Genomic DNA, 19,289 nt, shown 5'->3' with positions numbered 1-19,289 from the left:
ATGGTTTTGAAACACAAGCTTGAAGGTTAAATATAATATAATGAAATCAATGGACCTTCTTTTGTATTTTCATGTGTCAAAGTAAAAAAACTGTCTGTCTAAGTTGGTACCCAGGTACCCAAGGAACATTTCTGCCAAGTTTTATCAAGACTGGTCAAGCGGTTTTTATTTCTATACGGGGACATACATACATACATACATACATACATACGCCAAACATTCTGCTTTATATATAATATATATATATATATATATATATATATATATATATATATATATATATATATATATATATATATATATATATATTATTTATATATATATATTATAATAACTGAAGGAAGGCAATTCAACGAGAAATAGATGTTTATTTACATGGAGACATGACAAACACATATGACATCTGCTTTGAGCACAGCATTTTCATATTTCTAGACTTGGGAGGAAATCGTTTTCTCTTCTAATGTCAACATCAATCCTAGTCAAGTGTCTAATAGTACGCATCTTCTGCACTATCTTTGAAGATGGTGTGCATGGCATGGTTATAACAATATATATATATACATATATATATATATATATACAAGAATTGCTCGCTTAAGAGTATAGGATAAAACCGGAATTTCGTTGCTATTATGTCTTTAATTTTCTTTTCTCTCTCATTTCAGTCTTAAATCAATCTTGAACCCCACTGTAGGAGCATTCAGCGCTACTGCAGGTTACCAGCTGGCTAAGGAAGGACGAAAAACGAAATTTAATTTGTCTAGTGCGTAACCGGTAAAGAGTTGACAGACACTGATCCAACAGTGGCGACACCAACATGAAACTTTAAGGCGCTATAGATTTCATTAGAAAGAAAGGTTCTATTTTAATTGTATATCTTCCAACAGAACATCATAAATACATAAACTAATAAAAGCCCCAGAAAGCTGAGGGACTAGGTATTATCTTTAATATACATACATGTCTAGGAACGACATAGCTTATAATAAATAGAATTTGGTCAAAATTAAAATACAAAAACCTTTATTTACTATTCAGCAGCACATCAAATAGACCTACTTTTTGATCTTGCAAAACATTTGAAGGTATTTCAAGATACAAAAATATAGAAAGTCAATAAACGTATAAATAAACTTACAGCTCTAACCTTATCGTGTTAGTAAATTAATTCGTTTAGTAATTGCCCAGTGGACAGTTTCGTATTTCCTGGTGACCAAGGCACTGGACTCGTGTGATTGAATCAGATTAGGGAGACCGAGACACTTTTCGGAACGCCAGCATAGTTAGGGTCTGAAATTATAAGGTGTTCTATCTATCTATCTATCTATCTATCTATCTATCTATCTATCTATCTATCTATCTATCTATCTATCTATCTATATCTTTCGATCTATCTATCTATCTATCTATCTATCTATCTATCTATCTATCTATCTATCTATCTATCTATCTATCTATCTATCTAACTTATCTTATCTTATATAATACAGACGTTACTTCAAAAAAGAAGATGATTACGTCCTACGCATCATGTATTTAGGCATCTATCTATCTATCTATCTATCTATCTATCTATCTATCTATCTATCTATCTATCTATCAATCTATCTATCTATCTATCTATCTATCTATCTATATCTATATCTATCTATCAATCAATATATCTATCTATCTCTATCTATCTATGTATCTATGTATGTATCTATTTAAATATATATATCTATATATATCTATATATATATCTATATCTCTCTCTATCTATCTATCTATCTATCTATCTATCTATCTATCTATCTATCTATCTATCTATCTATCTATCTATCTATCTATCTATCTATATATATATATATATATATATATACTATAAAGCAGAAAGTGAGGCGTATGTATGTATGTATGTATGTATGTATGTATGTATGTATGTGACTAATAGAAATCAAAACCGCTTGACCAATCTTGATAAAACTTGGCAGGAATAATCCTTTGGTACTAACTTAGACTGTAGCGTAAAAACCCTAACCCTAGCCCTAAAACAAACTTAAAACCCTAAAAAAAAATTGTCCGACTCTATTAAAGCTATAGTATTTATGGATCTAGATTCTAGGCCATGTTTACAATGTTGACATGAGAAAAAATCGAATCGAAAGGATTTAGATCTAGATCTAATTTTAAGAAATACACTTTGCGCAGATAGTTTTTTTACTTTGACACATGAAAATACAAAAGAAGGTCCATTCATTTCATTATATAATAAAATTAACCTTCAAATTTGTGCTTCAAAACCATTTTTTTTTTACATAAATTGGTTCCTTATATCTGTGACTACAGATTTCGTGACGAGCATTCTAGAATTAGACAATACACATCTTTCCATACCTAGATCTAAAACTCAAATTGAACTCTAAGATGATTAAACTTCTCTTCGCACAGACAGTTTTATACTTTAACACATGAACATACTAATTATAGTCCATTCATTTCATATTTTGATCAAATTAACATTCAAATTTGGTTTTCTAAAGCATTTTTAATACATTCGACTCATCCGTTTACGAAAGCTGCGAAGCCGATTTGAGATTGGCCTAGATCTATATTCATTCATGAATCACATACTAAAAATTAATTCCTTTAATTGTTTACTTTATAATCCCATTCATTTAACAAAGCTATCGCTCTTTTCGTTTTTAATAGATATGTATGTATCGGCTTCGGGTAAACCCATTTTCGCAAAACTAATTTTATTTTCGTAGCGAAAAAGATAAAAAATTGAAAGGATCATTAATTAAGTTTAACATATATCTAAAACCAATCTACTAGATCACTAAACACAAACTTAGGCCCGCAGGCCGCGTGTAATGTCAGGCTAGTATACTATAAAGTATAAAGTAAGGCGTATGTATGTATGTGTGTATGTATCTGACGAATTGAAATCAAAACCGCTTGACCAATCTTGATAAAACTTGGCATGAATGTTCCTTGGGTACTAACTTAGGCCGTAGTGTATGTATTGTAGCCCTATATATATATATATGACCGTGAATCAATTATGTCATTCTCTTGATTCATTTAGTTAGAATATTTAAGACATCAGTAAGAGATTTAACGCTCACAGGAACAAAGCAAAACATCAGGCAACGAAGGAGAGATGAATACAGTTATTTACAAGGGTGGTAGTTTACAATGTGCAGCTAAATGTACATGAACTGGCATGCATATTTAGCATCATCGATTGGAGGTGCTTTGTCAGATTGTCCTTATTGTTCGTTTGCTTATCTTAGCAGTTGCTTGCAGGGTCTCTACCTGTAGAGGACAGCAGCTGCTCAGCAATGGTTCGAATGTAGGTACTGGGCTTCAGCACTCCAAACCGCCTCGTCGTGATCGCCACGTGAACACCCTGCTCTCACTAGGGTGGCCGAGGGTACTGGTTGCTTGCTACTGATGAATGAGCAGCGAGTGTAAAATGACATTAAGGTGGTTATGTTCAGACACCCTCCCCCCGTGGGTCCCCGGGGCAAAGGTTAGTTAGAGATCCAACGGGATCTCCGAAAAGCGGATAGCGCTTACACCAATTCGAGGGTTGGTTATAACACAAAAAAAGTCCAAAGATCAATTTTTTAAACCATTATTTGGCGTTAACTTGTTTAAATTTAAAAAAAGATCAGAATCATCCTATTATCGATAATTAGATTTTTGCGATGTTTTGACAATAAAATAAAAATGTTATATTTGTTTAGCTTTTTATTATAATTTTTTGACAGTTTAAGCACAGATTGGTAAAACAACAAAACAACAAATCCTATACTAAGCGTAGATGTATCAATTGATTTGGATCAGTCATGTAATTAAATTTGTTATAGATGTAGACTAACAAAAATAAATCTGTGTGATTAGAAATATTTCTATCAATTGTTTTTGATTAGCGCAGTTTCATGTTTGTAACTTTCTCAATACGCCATGATCCTATAACTTGTCTGAACAAGTTGGCAAAGGGGTGGGTGGAGAGGGAAGGGGGTATCCGTGTCAATGTTATCGTAATCGCTTTTTAAATGAATTTATATTTAAAAAAAAACATGATATCGACCTGAATACGAATTTAGGGCTCAAGACTCCTTATAAACAAACTATTGTTACTGCAAAATTCGATTGCTTTGGAAAATAGAAGGTTTTATAATTATCTATTGCTAGTTTTAAACTTTAAAGCGGTGACCTAGAAAGGGGACTAATTCAGCTTATTCCACCATTTCAGTCAAATACAATTTCTTTCCCTTGTTTGAGATACCAAACACAATAATTAATTACGAATAGTTTATTAACTAATTGAGTTATCTTTTTTTTACTCTTGTGTTGTAGATAAAAAAAAATAATTGTGCAAAATTTCAGCATGATCCGAGATTGGGTGTCGAAGTAATAGGTGTACAAACGTTTTACCAGAAAGACAGTGAGTTGGTATAACTATTATAAGCTAACTATTATAAGCGTCGTCCCGAGAAATGACGTTAAACTGCGCTCCTCTTTCCTTAGCACTTTTGGAGCTCAAAAGTGCCCTACTTCTTTTCTATCATTGTGTCTGCCTCCTCTTTTCCTAAGTCTGCCTTCATTGATCATCACTCTGTTTCCTTATCTCTAAATATCCCACTACGTCATAGACCAGTCCGTTTGCCGTGGACTGCGACGGGTAAGGGGGGATAAAGAGATCCTGGTGTTTAAGTGGTGGCTATCTGAGGATAAACCACCACAACACAATACTTTGGCTCCAAGTTCCCCTAGACCTGAGGCCCAGATGGCCCGCTCTGGGTCAATCGGCTGATCATGCCGAGCTACCAGCATAGGTCGAAGAGGGCGGTGGCTGGAGGGTCAATCAGGGAGCTGCTGTATCGGACAGCATGTGTCCGATACAGCAGCTGACTGAGTATAGCACCTGTGTAGCCCTGGCGGGCTCATTCTGGACTTCCGAATGGCCCGTCTCATTGTTGGACTCGATGGCGGGTGGGGAGCACAGGTGCCGAATAAACAAGAATATACATGGACAAAAAAAAACCCAACAAACTACTTGCCCCAGATTTAAGTCTTGGCAAGAGACGCCGCATTGAGGCAAAAAAGGAGGAGGCCACAAAAAGCTGTACTACCTGGCCATCATTTTTGGTGGTCAGGTGCACAGAGGAGGTGAAAAGTCTGACAAAGCTGAGCCCTTTTCTTATCTATAAGGGACTCAAGTCAGTAGTGGGAGAGCCCAAGAGTGTGTCTAAGCTACACAAATCAATGGAACTTCTTGTAGAAGTAGATGGCAAGACACACTCTGATGGGCTTTTAAGATGCAGAAGACTCTGTGATCTCCAAGTGGAAGTCATGCCACACAAGAGTCTGAACACCAGCAGAGGTGTAATCAGCTCTAGGGACCTACTGGAATGTTCCGAGAAGGAAATAGTGGAGGGCATTGAAGGAGTCACCCATGCCCGGCGCATTACCAGGCGCAGAGATGGTGAGGAGGTCAAAACCGCCACTATTATCCTCACATTCGGAACTAGGACACCGCCAGAGTATGTGAAGGCAGGATACCTACGAGTTCCAGTGAGGCCCTACATACCTAACCCCATGAGGTGCTTCAAGTGCCAGGGTTATGGACACGGCGCGGCAGTCTGCAAAAGGAACACTGTGTGTGCCAGATGTGCTGGAGAAGGTCATGAGGACAAGGGCTGCACAGCCCAGTTCAAGTGCCCAAACTGTCAAGCTGGCCACTTAGCTTACTCCAAGGACTGCCCTGTGTGGAAACAGGAGGTTGCCGTGCAGGAGTACAAGGCAAGAAATGGATGTACCTTCAGCCAGGCGAAATCGGCTGTACTGGCCCTACCCTAGGGCCAATTCGGCTTGACAAAGACCTACGCCCAGGCTGTTGCTAAGATAGGAAGATCCATAGCCACACAGACGGAAACATTGACCCCACCACCCCAGAACACACCTCTGAAGAAACAAGAAAGCCCTGCTGTCATGCTAAAGAACAGGTTCTCTGTGCTCGCTGATGAGAGCATGGAGACTGAGCAGCATGTCAAAACCAATACTCCGGGAGAACCCGGAGACATCATGTCTGACACAGGTTCTCCTCAGAGAACCCAGCCAGACACCCCAACCTCTACCTAATTAGAGGTTGACCAACTCCCTAAGGGGAAAAATCAAAGCGGAGAGGATGCCCGAGGCGAGAGAGGAGGAAATGACCTCCGCTCTAACCAAAGGGATCTCCCCTCTCCAGAGAGAAAGACTTCCCCCAAAAGGGGGTTGTCCTCCTCTCCATCCAAACCCAAGAATAAAAATGACCAAGGTCACTGGAATAAAGGGAAACCCCTCCGGGGGCCTCCCAAGGCCAAATAGCTCCAAGTAGGCCATCTAGAATAAGCCATGGATTCCAGAATTGTACAGTGGAATTGTAGAGGCCTCAAGGCCAATTACGAGGAAATGCAGCTACTGATGGACTCTGAGACTCCTGTAGCTGTCTGCTTACAGGAAACATTTCTGAAAGATTGCATCAGCTTCCGAAGCTACCGTGCTTATAGCAAGAATGTTGAGGATGCAGAGAGAGCATCAGGTGGAGTCTGTATCCTTGTGAAGGATAGCATCCCCCATGAGAGGGTAGAACTACAGACCACACTACAGGCCGTAGAAGCTAGGATAACCCTTCACAAGGTTATCACTTGCTGCAGCCTGTATCTACCACCAGGCGCTCCATTAAACCGAACAGACATGGAGGACCTATTGAAACAACTCCCCCGGCCTTATTTAATCCTTGGAGATTTCAATGCCCATAACACCATGTGGGGATCCAACAATACCGACACAAGAGGTCGTATGCTGGAGGATATCTTCCTCCAACATGATTTATGCATAGTTAATGATGCATCACCGACCTACTTGCACCCAGGAACTGGATCACTCACATGCATTGACCTCACCGTATGCGTCCCCGGACTTCTGGACGATTTTAAATGGTCAGTTAGCAATGATCTACGGGGAAGTGATCACTTCCCAATCATCATTACTAACAATCTGCCTTCATTGGGACGACCTCAGCGGTGGAAACTGAATAAGGCCGATTGGGAACAATTCCAAAAAAAGATGCTCCGAGGATATCACAGAAAATATCCTCCATGAACAGAACCCAGCTGATACCTTTGCTAGCAAGCAACGTCCCCCAGAGAAATAGCTGACTGCCTTGCATCCTCAATAGCAGAAAAATCATCCACTGCACACTACACGCCAGAGTTCCAAAAAGTCAAAACCAGAGAGGAAAGACACCCCATTGATTTCAGGTCAGAGAACAATGAAGACTACAACAAACCGTTCTCGCTTGAGGAACTGAGGGAATCGCTGGACAAGTCACATGACACAGTGCCTGGAGAAGACGAAATCCATTACCAGTTCCTCAAGCACCCTCATTGGCAGTCCTGCTAGGGGTCTATAACTGTGTGTGGCAAACAGGCGCTTTCCCAAACAGCTGGAGGAAAGCCACAGTTATACCGATACCTAAACCGGGAAGAGACGGCTCTGACCCAGCTAACTATCGACCAATAGCACTAACAAGCTGCATCTGCAAAACCATGGAAAGAATGATTAACAGTAGGCTGGTCTGGTACCTGGAAAGGAATAAAGTGATCTCAAACTACTTCCGGCAGGGGCGGACAACAACTGACCACCTGGTAAGGCTGGAAGCTTATATTAGAAATGCATTACTCAGAAGAGAACATCTAGTAGCTGTATTCTTCGATAAAGAAAAGGCCTATGACACAACCTGGAAACATGGCATTCTACGTGACCTGGCGCTTATGGGGCTTAAGGGACGGCTCCCCCGTTTTGTGGAGGAATTCCTGAAAGATCGAAAATTTCAGGTTCGAGTGGGCAACTCCGCTTCTGACACTCATGACCAGGAAATGGGTGTACCCCAGGGCAGCATTCTGTCAGTCACCCTGTTCAACATTAAAATAAATAGCATCCTAAATGCGCTGTCCCCTGGCATAGAGTGCTCTTTGTATGTTGATGACTTTGTCATTCTTACTTATGGGAAAAACATGAACACCTTAGAAAGGAAATTACAGTTATGTTTAAACAAAATTCAGGGTTGGGCAAACTATAATGGTTTCAAATTCTCAGACTCCAAAACAGTTAGTATGCATTTTTGTAATCTAAGGGGACTACACCCAGACCCTGAACTATTTATACACAAAAAGAAGATCCCTGTCGTGAAAACTACAAAATTTTTAGGCCTCACCTTAGATTCCAAATTTAATTTTCTCCCCCACATTTAGGAACTTAAGAAGAAATGCCAAAAGTCATTAAACATACTAAGAGTACTCAGCCATACGGACTGGGGAGCTGACAGAAATACCTTGCTGCTGCTCTATGGGAGTCTAATTCGATCCAAGCTAGACTACGGATCCATAATATATGGAGCAGCAAGGAAGTCGTACCTAAAAATACTGGAACCAATACAAAATGCTGCCCTGCGTCTCTGTCTCGGCGCGTTTCGTACATCACCTATCCCAAGTCTCCATGTGGAGACTGGATAACTCCCCATGGATATAAGAATGAAAAAGCTTGCAATGCAGTATATAGTCAAGCTAAAATCCAACCCCACGAACCCTGCTTTTGATTCCATATTTAACCCCACAGAGGTAGAATTATACAATCGAAGGCCTAACGTCATACAGCCGTTGGGCCTTCGAATGAGAGAACCCATCCAAAATTTAACCCCACCCATTGACCAAATCTCTAAAATAGAAACCCCTCAGAACCCTCCTTGGCTAATGAATAAACCCAAATTAAATTTATCCCTCCTCAATTTCAAAAAAGAAAATACAGACCCAAGCATACTACAAGTCCACTTTAGGGAACTGCAGGAGAGCTACGGAGATTGTGGCACCATCTACACAGACGGATCCCAAATGGAGGGAAAGGTCGCGTGTGCCTGCTCCTTTCGGAACAAAACAATCTCCCGTAGACTCCCCGATGGCTGCTCCATCTTTACGGCCGAATTGCACGCAATATTATGGCCGTAAAAGCATCAGAAAGGAGGGATTTATAATCTGCTCTTACTCCAAATCTGCATTGCAAGCTTTGGGGCGGATGAAGACTGACATCCCATTGGTACATAAGAGCCTGAAGCTGTTGGACCAAATAACAGCCGACCGTAGGGATGTCACCTTCATCTGGGTCCCCTCCCATGTTGGCATTGAGGGAAACGAAGCCGCAGACAGAGAAGCAAAGAGAGCCCTAAATCATGCGGTGTCAGGAACCCAAATTCCCTACTCGGACCTGAGACAAAGTATTGCCTCTGCCACCTATCGAGAGTGGCAGAACCGATGGGAGGCTGAGACTCACAGTAAACTCAGGCAGATTGTGGCGGATGTCAGGTGGCGGCCCACATCTAAGGGTCTGACAAGGCGTGGTAGCACGACCATGTCAAGACTTAGGATTGGCCACACCTACATCACGCACTCTTTTGTACTGAAGAGAGAGGAGCCCCCACTTTGTGAGTACTGTGACTCTCGCCTCACCGTGGAACATATCCTCGTTGATTGCCCCAGATACCAGGATGTCAGGGCGAAATATTTTAGAGCCACTAATTTAAATACACTATTTGATAATGTCGACCCTGGGAAGGTACTGGGCTTTATCCGGGAAGTGGGGCTATCTACGAAGATCTGATTTATGAATTTGTGAACATGCACTATTTACATTAGATTTTTACCAAATATTTAAATTTTTACTACCTTTACTATTTTAACTGTGAATAGACCTTGATTTTAATGGTATGACTGTATAGAATCTGGCCCTTGTTATTTAGAGAGAGAGGGATCCTTAAGGGACTGCAGGCACGACATGGCCTAAATTGTGCCGATGTGCCTCAAATCAAAAATCAAATCAAATCTATTATAAGCGTTGTATAAATATGAGTAACATTTACATACAAAGTGCATTCTTAACCTTATAAAAAATGTTTTAACTTTTACTTTAAACTGTACTAGAAAACACACAATTAATTAATATTTATATGTATTTTTCACATCTTACAAATACATATAATTCAATTGTACTAAAATACACACAAAATTGAAGTACTACAAAAGGAAGCCAAAAATTGAACTAAATTCCTCAGAAGTTTTTTAAAACCTCGAACTTTTGCAGTTATAAAGTAAAAAGAAAACAAACTATGAGGACACATTGTTGTTAAATAGAACTCTATTTTAGATTCACTTTTATCTTTACATCTGGCTACATTTGTTTGTACTATCTATTTGTATCATCCTAACCTTTCATTTGACTGGTCACAAGTTTGACAAAGTCATCACGAGGCCCAGAGTATTCAATTAACTCTATCCTGTTGGACTGACCATTTAGATAGACTCAGACGGTCTCCCTATTTACAGAACAAGTATACACTGAAGCTTACTAGTAAATAGTAAGAGGTCAGCCCAAAATGGGTTAGGGAGCGTTGCCACTGGTAATTAAAAGATGTTCACTTTATTTATAGAATTGTAACAACCACTCGAAATAAGCTAATACATAATATTCAATACAAGAACCTTTTCATTTAGATTGATAAAAAAAAGATTAAAAACCTAGAAAACTTGTCTTTTATTTTGTTGAGAAAAAAAAATTTGCTTAAATGTTGCTATTCTAATGTATTGAATAAGTTTGAACCTCTAACTTTAAAAAAAATGTGTCTTTTAACTAAAACAGTAGTCAGACTCAAGACATAAAATAATAACAAAACAACATTAACTGCTTTTGTTGTTAGTATTTAAAACAGTGAAATCTAATCAAACAACTAAATATTTTTTTAAAACGTTTCACAAAATTAATTGGGCCTTAACTTACCATATAACATTTTAGCGCACAACTTCATGTCTCTTTATGCCCCAAAAAACTTACAGTCTGATGTATCGACACAGTACTAGATGCGATTAAAATAGGCAGTTCGAGAACTTATTTTATTAAATACAGGCGCATGGCAACTTTTAGGTCATAGTAGAATTCGACAAAGACGAAACTTAGGAGCAGGTCAAAGCATTAATTAATTATACTAAACTGTTTATGATCTATATCTCAAACGCCTTATAGCAAAACATGTCCTACATAGGATGAAAGAATCAAAATGACAAAATAAACGAAGAAGTTCTATGTTTTGACATTCCCTCTTATTAGCTTGCAAACTCTTCATGAGTGGTCACAGGGTGGGTGGATGAGTGGTCACAGGGTGGGTGGATGAGTGGTCACAGGGTGGGTGGATGAGTGGACTAAAATTTCAAAAACGGCTCTAACGATTTTCCTAAAAAATCGACAGTTTCTGTATATCTTAAAACTCTGGTTTGACCGTTATAATTTTTTAAAAGTATAATCGTCTTAAATTAAATTTGGCATGTGTCTTTCTTAAGCAGCCCCTGAAAGGGGAATGGACGCTATTAGTTTTCATAGTCTGTCTGATATAGAACTATTTCTAGTTCTAGATCAAGTTCTAGAATCTTGACAAATAATCTAGATATAGTTTTATATCTAGTCTAGTTCTAGATCTAGTTCTATATCTAGTTGTAGATCTAGGTCTATAGATATACTTCTAGATCTAGGTATATAGATCTAGTTCTAGATCTAGGTTTATAGCTCTAGTTCTAGATCTATAGTTCTAGTTCCAGATCTTGAACTAGATCCAAGTCTATAGATCTATTTCTAGAATTATAGATCTCATTTCTAGATCTATAGATCTAGTTCTAGATCTAGTTTGTATGGAAGGGTAGATATTTTATGTGCAAGGAGAAAAGACTTAATGTGTGTGACCCAAGTCATTTTTAGCACATCGAAATGACCGAACGATAGTCCAGTGCGCATACCGCACGGCCAGCATAGCTTACCAATTAGACGGTCCCTAAGAAGTCGACGAAGAGTTTCTACAAACAACAAAAAGTTCCCTTTTTTAAAAATATTTTTCTAAGCCATAAAATACTGACAAAAAGAGAAAGCCATTTGGAAAAACACGGGGACAAAATAATGGAGCCTAGAGAAAAAAGGCATGAAAATGAAAAGATGAAAATTGAGGGATTTAAAAAAAATAATAATAAAACGATGACAGTTTGATGAACAGAGAATTTGGTACAGCGAATGAAATTAAAAACTATAATTATAATAAACACTCACTGGCGAATTCCTGTTTTGGTCCAGTTCTCAGTTTTTGGTCATAGTTTAATTCTTCTGGTTTAAAGGAGTCGTGTTCGAATCTAAAATTGTGCGCTTTAGTTCGATTGAACATACTAGCTGCAGCCAAGTAACAAAATTTGGGCATCACGTCAGACAGGCCGTCCACATCAAACAATATGTAGCCTCGTGTCCAGTTCAGGCTATCTATGACATAATCCACCATAAATTCTGCCAGTGAGTTAAATGTCACACCTATGCGAGTTAGAGTGGTGTATTCAGCACCGTTACCATGCTTTTGTGACAAATCGTGGGCGAAGCCACCAGGGGAAATGACAGGCAAGTCCCAGACTGAAGCATAACGAGCAACAGGCGCCAAACTATAGTCGCAGACTGGACCAATGAATACTGACACCTAAAATATAAGGAACTCTAGTTTAGTATCATACGATTGGAAATACAATTTAAATAGAGAGCGCATTGTTATGAATAATAAAGAGAGGTGTAGAGAAAGTGTTTTATACTGTTTAAACTATAATTTTTAAAAATTCCCGAAAAATAATTTGCTTACCTCGTTGTTACGGTAAAAGTTAATGGCATTAATTGGGCCATAGACTGGACTACACTTAGAATCGGCCACTCTGACCTTGACTTCCATGCCAGAAAGAAGTTGGAACTTAACTTTGTCTACTGCCAATAGAACACCCGGAAAGACTTTTGTTAAGGAGAACATCCTATCATTGTTCCCTGGAACTATAAGACAGATGTTAAGGATGTTCTCTGTTACTTGAGGTCTTGTATGAACTAAACTCAGACGAGTAGTCCACAATGTCAGAACAAGAACAGGACCAAACCAGGACATTGTTGGATTAAAATAGACTCCAATTATAAATGAATTGACAACCTATAAAAATAGAACACTTGTCTCTTTTCCAAACTGCAATAATACGCATCACTATTCATCCATTCGAGTGACACTGTAGAAATGACGATTCAATGGGTTCAATGTATAGGATTGTCTACTTACACTAAAACACGAAAGTAGCGACTCATTTGTTTTGGGATATTTCGGTTGAAGGTATGACGAAAACAAAACAAAACAAAACAAATCCTTAAACAAGATCTAATGTAAGAGAGATTGTGTATGTGTGTGTGTGAGCGTCAACGGAATGCAGTGGAGCTGAGTGGCTGAGTGTGTGTGTGTCTGTGTCAAGTGAGTGGGAACTGTGAAGTCGAGTTGACGATGTTTATTGATTGTAATTAATTCTATTCCAGTTGTTGAGATTAATTTTAGCAGCTTGATTTCAAATTGAATAAAGAACAATCAAATGAACTATAAACACCGAAAACACTTTCCATGATTCTAATGAAAATAATTTCACAAATTTAAAGAGTAACGAATAAACACAATATTAAAAGAAAAAAGTCTACGTTCTCCTCCCTCTCGGATAGCTTGGGTATATATTGAATATATATTGAATATATTTCATTGACAATCCTCAGGTTAACTCGAAATTATTGAAATAGAAATGTCCTAAACTATAAGGTAGCACAAATATTCTCAATTTTTATATTTCGCTACTCGAAAACGCAACAGACGGGTTCAAGGCAATGCCTAGAGATTTTTAAAGTTAGCTACACTTCCGGTTTAAAGTCACCTACACGACTTTACAAAATGTCTTCTCACGATGTCAAAAATTAATTAAGTCAATTACATTTTCAATTTATTTTTACTATAGTAATTGGCTATGGTGTGTGAGAAAGAGAGAGAGAGAGAGAGGAAGGTAGAAATTAATCACTGAAGTTTAAATTAAGTAATACATGTATTAATTCGTGAATCTTCTAATTCTACGTTTTAAAAGCTGACATCAGTATTGTAAAGCTATAAAGAAAATGAAGTCATACAGACACAGGTATGTAATGACAATCTCTATCCGTATAACAGCCACTGATACATTATCCATCCTAAAACTTTAGACCAAGAGGAGCAACCTTCTAGACATCAACTCAATTGAACTGGCTGGTCTCATGTACACACACAGTCTGGGAGGGAGGAGTTGGAGAATGGGGAGGGTACCGACAAGCATGCCCTACAAGATGAACACGAGTTGACGTCCAGTGATCAGTTTATCAAGCGTTTTGTAGTTCTAGTCATAAAGAAGAGATCACGTAATAGATCAAATATTTACTTTGCCTTTTTATTTATTTTAATTCATATTTACATATACATATACACTGACATTTTAGTTTTTCCACACTCCCAATAGAACAATTACAACAAGAGTTAGCAATTTGTGAAACCAATTTTACTCATAGTTTTAAAATTTGTCTTTTTACATCACATTTCGCCAGAAATATTTGTTTACACCCTGTACTTCGTAACGCTCTTCAGCAGTCATAACCCTTGAATTTCATTGAAGACATCCCAATTTACAAAACACTTCACTCTTTACACATTTTTAGCGGTCCCCGAAAGGGGAAAAGACGCTATTAGTTTTGTGTGGCCTGTCTGTCTGTCCGTCCGTCCGATTTATATCTCAGAAACTAGGACAGAAAATGAAAATCGGACAACATGATATTTTAGATCATTCAAAGTTCCGATGCAACGGCTTCTTTTTTTCTTTTCCGAAAGTGAACCATCTAATTTTAAAAATTATCAATGCAAGGAGATTTTTAAAAAAATACACCTCTTTCCAATGAAAAATTTCAGGGGAGGTAGCTACCTTGAAATTATTATTTTTTTTTAACATTTTAGGCTATTTAATGTATTAAAATGATGTATTTGATCAAAGAAACATATAATATGCCTGAAAAATACTTTTTTAATGAAATTAAACTTTTTTCATCAAAAGGGGGGGGGGGTCAATTCACCTCATTTTTAGGAATGTGTTTCTGAAATAACCATTACAGCTACAGGTGTGAAATTTGGTATATTGATAGGAATCCTATCTCCTTACAAGATGACAGAGAGACATTTTGAAAAAATGTATACAGATTTTTTTAAATTTTTTTTTTAATTTAACCCTCTTCTGAGGACAGCGTTTTCAGCCATTGTAACCAATAGACCTCATTTACCAATCGTAAACAAACAACATTTAGCCAAGTGATAATATTGATAAAACAATGAAAAGAAAACGTATGACGTGACAGCCTTTATGGATTACGTAATTTGTATAGAAGAGATAGAGAACCACGTGGCTAAATGTTGTTTATTTACTATTGGTGAATGAGGTGCATTAAAATGTCTTTTACTCTTTTCCTTTAAAAATTTTATGACATTTTCTTCTGTCCTCCTGTGCTAAGACCATATTTAAACATGTATACCAAATATTATTATAATTGATTAGATAGTTATTGAGAAAAGTGATTCTTAAGAACATATACCCATGTAAAATTGACATTTTGAGAAAAATCAAAATTAAAGTTTCAATGAATGAGAAAAACAAGATATGTATGTATATTGTTCAAAAAGATGTTTTATTTAGCTCATGTAACATTTAGGAATAGAATCGTACACAAAATGTATTAAAATATTGTTAAAATTTATTTTTGATGGCTTCCCGACACATCCCCCCCCTTTTCGACGCGAAAAAAAAATTCACCCGGAGACATAATAAGTCAAATAGATCTAGAATCTAAAACGAAATCCAGTTTCTAGATCTAGATTTTTATCTAGATTTTTATAGAACTAGATTAATCGAAATACTAAGGCATCTAGAATATGAATCTAGATCTAGTGCTGTCGGGTAATTTAATTATTTTAATACGAACTATGTATTTGCTGAAAGTTAAAAAAAAAAAAAGAACAACTTTTATATGTTTTAAATTATGTCCAAATTTTAATGCAAACTAAATAAATTTTTTCTCTTTAAAAAAATAGTTAACATTTTTTGGTGTGTAAATACAGTACTTAGTATAGCAGAACTTACATAACTTAACAATACAAATGTAAAAAAAAATATTGACAAATGAATGAGATGCCAATTGCATAAATGTGTTTAAAAATGGTAAATAGTCACATCTTTTGAAGTAACATCTGTATGGTTTCCATCTGTGGCATATTATAAAGTGCCTCTCGTGTTTGTTACTATTAATAGTGAATAGTAGTAAAAGTGGTGTATTTTTTTGAAAAAAAATGCTTGCATAAGTGATTTAAAAAAAAAGATTGTTCGCTTCCAGAAAAAAAAAAGTAGCCGATGCATCAGAACCTTGAAAAGTCTAAAATACTATGATGTCGGATTTTCACTATCTTTTCTAGTTTACGAGATCTAAACGGGACGGACGGACGGACAGACCTTCCACACAAAACTTATAGCGTCTTTTCCCCATTCGGGGGCGCTAACAAATTGTCACAGTAAATATGAGGCCCATTAATCTAGATCTCAACTTTGTATTATAGATTACGCTTCAGTTTTTAACATTATACTTTTTGTACCCCAATATTAGTAACACTCGATTGGCACAGTCGATAGAGCATCAGACTTTAAATCAGAATCAGGTTTTGAAGTCCCTAATGGCGCTAAAACTTTATTTTTTTTTAAATCGTTTTTTTCGCATAATTTATTTTTTATAGATCGGTCTAAATAATTCAAACTCAAGATGATTTTCAACACTTGATTAACAAATTGATGAGGTTTGAAAGCATCAGAAAACCATTGAAAAATTTTGATGAAAAGCTTAAAAGTCGAAGAATACTCATATTGTATTTAGGGCTATTTTCTAAGGCGTAGTGTGTTTGTGTGTGTATGTGAGAGAGTGTGTGTTTGTAAAATAAGTGAAATTGTGTAATCGAATTCTCTAGCAAAAGAAATAGTGCCTGTTTGTTAAGGAGGAGAGGGGGGGGGGGTTGAGAAGTTATACTCGAATTGATGGGCTGGTCCAATTCAATGTAGTAGATTCTAGAATTAGCAGGCCAAAGGAGCATTTCAATTTATTCTATTGGTATAGGTAAGAAAATAAAGGGAGGGGTCAATGGCAACATAAACAATATACGCCTTAGAACGAATAAATGGGCGAAGTCGATGGGTAATGCTAGTAAAGTAATAAAATTATTGTTTACCTTTCAATGTTTAAATTAAGTCCCATAAATATTATTTCATAATCGATATAATTATGTACATTTCTTGAAAATTTCTAGAAAATATTAAAATGATATTCCAGTATAAATCCGTACATTTCCTTGAAAGTTATGTTTCTATTTCAGAGCCTGATATACTTCATGCTCTATAAAGATACTTAAGACCTCTGTCAACAAACGTCATTTTGTAAGGCCTCTTGAGAGCCAATGAACACAACCACAGCCACTCCAAAAACATTAATATGATCAGGCGAGTCTCTGTTAGCAATAATGCCAACCATACCATTTTCATAGAACAAGATATAGAAAGTGTCTCGAATTTTAATGTAATTATATTACCTTATGTTGTTTCAAAATTTAACGAGACCATATATATATATACGTATATATGTTGCCATATTTGCGCATTCGGACTTTTAAAAAAATTTAAAAGCTTTATTAAATGTGAAGACTTTGAACTTGCGGTTGTATTGAAATGTTGACTACTCGTGTATTTCATGACTCTTTCATATTTTAACTAGACCAGATTTAATATGTATTATGAATGTCTTGTGGCATTGTTACCAAATATTCTCAAACAGATACTATAACCTTATACATGCATGGGTCTAATTACACATCTTCTACAATATCAACATGATAAATTAATAATAACTGTAAGTGATTGTATAGCAATATACGTACAGTGTTTGTTGAAGTTTTCATTAATATTATACAGCGAATACTCTTTTAACTGGCTATTGAGATTCATCTTATTTATTTAAAAGCTTAAAGTGATATCGTGACATGACAATTTTTTGTTAGTAAAAAATATTTGTTAAATACTAAGGGTGTTATGTGTTATCATTTGTAAAAAAAGTTATAAGCGCTAGTTTCTTGGAAGAAAACAAAACCTCTTTAAGCTTTGTGTGGCCCAGCCACATGACATTGTTTGATGTTTAACGAGACCCAGTCACTTGACAATATTTGTCACTCTGTCCCTTAATGAAGTGCTCACAGAATCAACAAGTATCGATTCCTGGGCTTTAGTTTCCTGCTGAGTACAGGATAAAGTAAAAACTAACGGTTATTTTACTCACATTTTTACACCCAAACAAAATATTCTCGTATAAACTTTTTAAATAGTTTAAAAGTGAAATTGTTCAAAACCTAATAAAATTAAAAATCACTTTACTGTTAAACTAGGCGTCAAAATCCCAAGAATCTATGTGATTAGTATTGTAGCATTAATCTAAAGACATAATATTTTAAAATAATTTCCAAATTGAGCTTATAACATTAAACGCTCAATACTGCTGAACATATCATAAACGTGAACTAACTTTCCTAAAAATAATGAATAAATGCCATAGTATTACAATTTATTCTCAAAAATTAATAAATCTTCATAACTGGTAACCTTGGCTGCAATACTGAATGAACGTTAAAGTCATTTTTATGTTTATAACATTGTTCATTCTAAATAGACTTAAGTCTGAATTATGACGTAATCAAACTAAAAAATATTCAAAATAGAAATTGTTCTAAGCACTTTTTTTCCTAACATCAGCTTAACGCTATTGAACTAGTATCCGTAAATGTTATGAAATGACTCAGCTATATCCACTGTTAAACTCATTACCAAAGAACGCTGAAGCTAGAATTTTATTTTCTTTTAAAATCCTTCAGGCAACTTTAAAAAAAAAAGAATAACAAACTCAATAATTAGTAAATATTAAATGGTCGGCACTAGGTTGTACCGTGGGATGCGTTCGTCCCATTCCCCGGACAGATTCTTTTTTTTTTTTGGGGGGGGGGGGGGAGGGGGTGTAGATGCAGGCGTTATTTACTGGAGAATTTATACTGGAGAATTTATATAATTTGTGCAAAACATTTTTTTTACTTCCTATCTGTTATAAAATTACATTCTTATATCACATGTTCTAACATTTTAAATTTCTTTTAGGAATGTATAACAATTATTTATAGAAAGAATTAGTTTTGGAAAATCTATAATTCGTAAGAATGTATGCTTAGAAGGGGCTTTTTGCCCCACCTT

The 19,289-nt window shown here is 36.4% G+C and overlaps 1 protein-coding gene across 3 annotated transcripts in view; it reads right to left on the bottom strand.

Moving 5' to 3' along the window:
- LOC106061632 (atrial natriuretic peptide receptor 1-like) overlaps nt 1-19,289 on the bottom strand; it is a 637,794-nt gene that overhangs the window by 371,414 nt on the left and 247,091 nt on the right. The window contains exons 1-2 of one of the 3 annotated variants that reach the window (XM_056017420.1): nt 12,746-13,137; nt 12,178-12,589 (exon numbers count right to left, since the gene is read on the bottom strand). The exons of the other annotated variants lie outside the window; for them this stretch is intronic. Of the exons in view, the coding sequence (XP_055873395.1) occupies nt 12,178-12,589; nt 12,746-13,036 (703 nt within the window). The 5' untranslated portion in view covers nt 13,037-13,137. Of the gene's footprint in view, nt 1-12,177; nt 12,590-12,745; nt 13,138-19,289 lie in introns of those variants that run through there. 3 annotated transcript variants of the gene reach the window in all.

Source organism: Biomphalaria glabrata, chromosome 18, assembly GCF_947242115.1.
Source record: "Biomphalaria glabrata chromosome 18, xgBioGlab47.1, whole genome shotgun sequence".
NCBI lineage: Eukaryota > Metazoa > Mollusca > Gastropoda > Planorbidae > Biomphalaria > Biomphalaria glabrata.
This window is presented reverse-complemented; position numbering and strand designations above follow the sequence as displayed.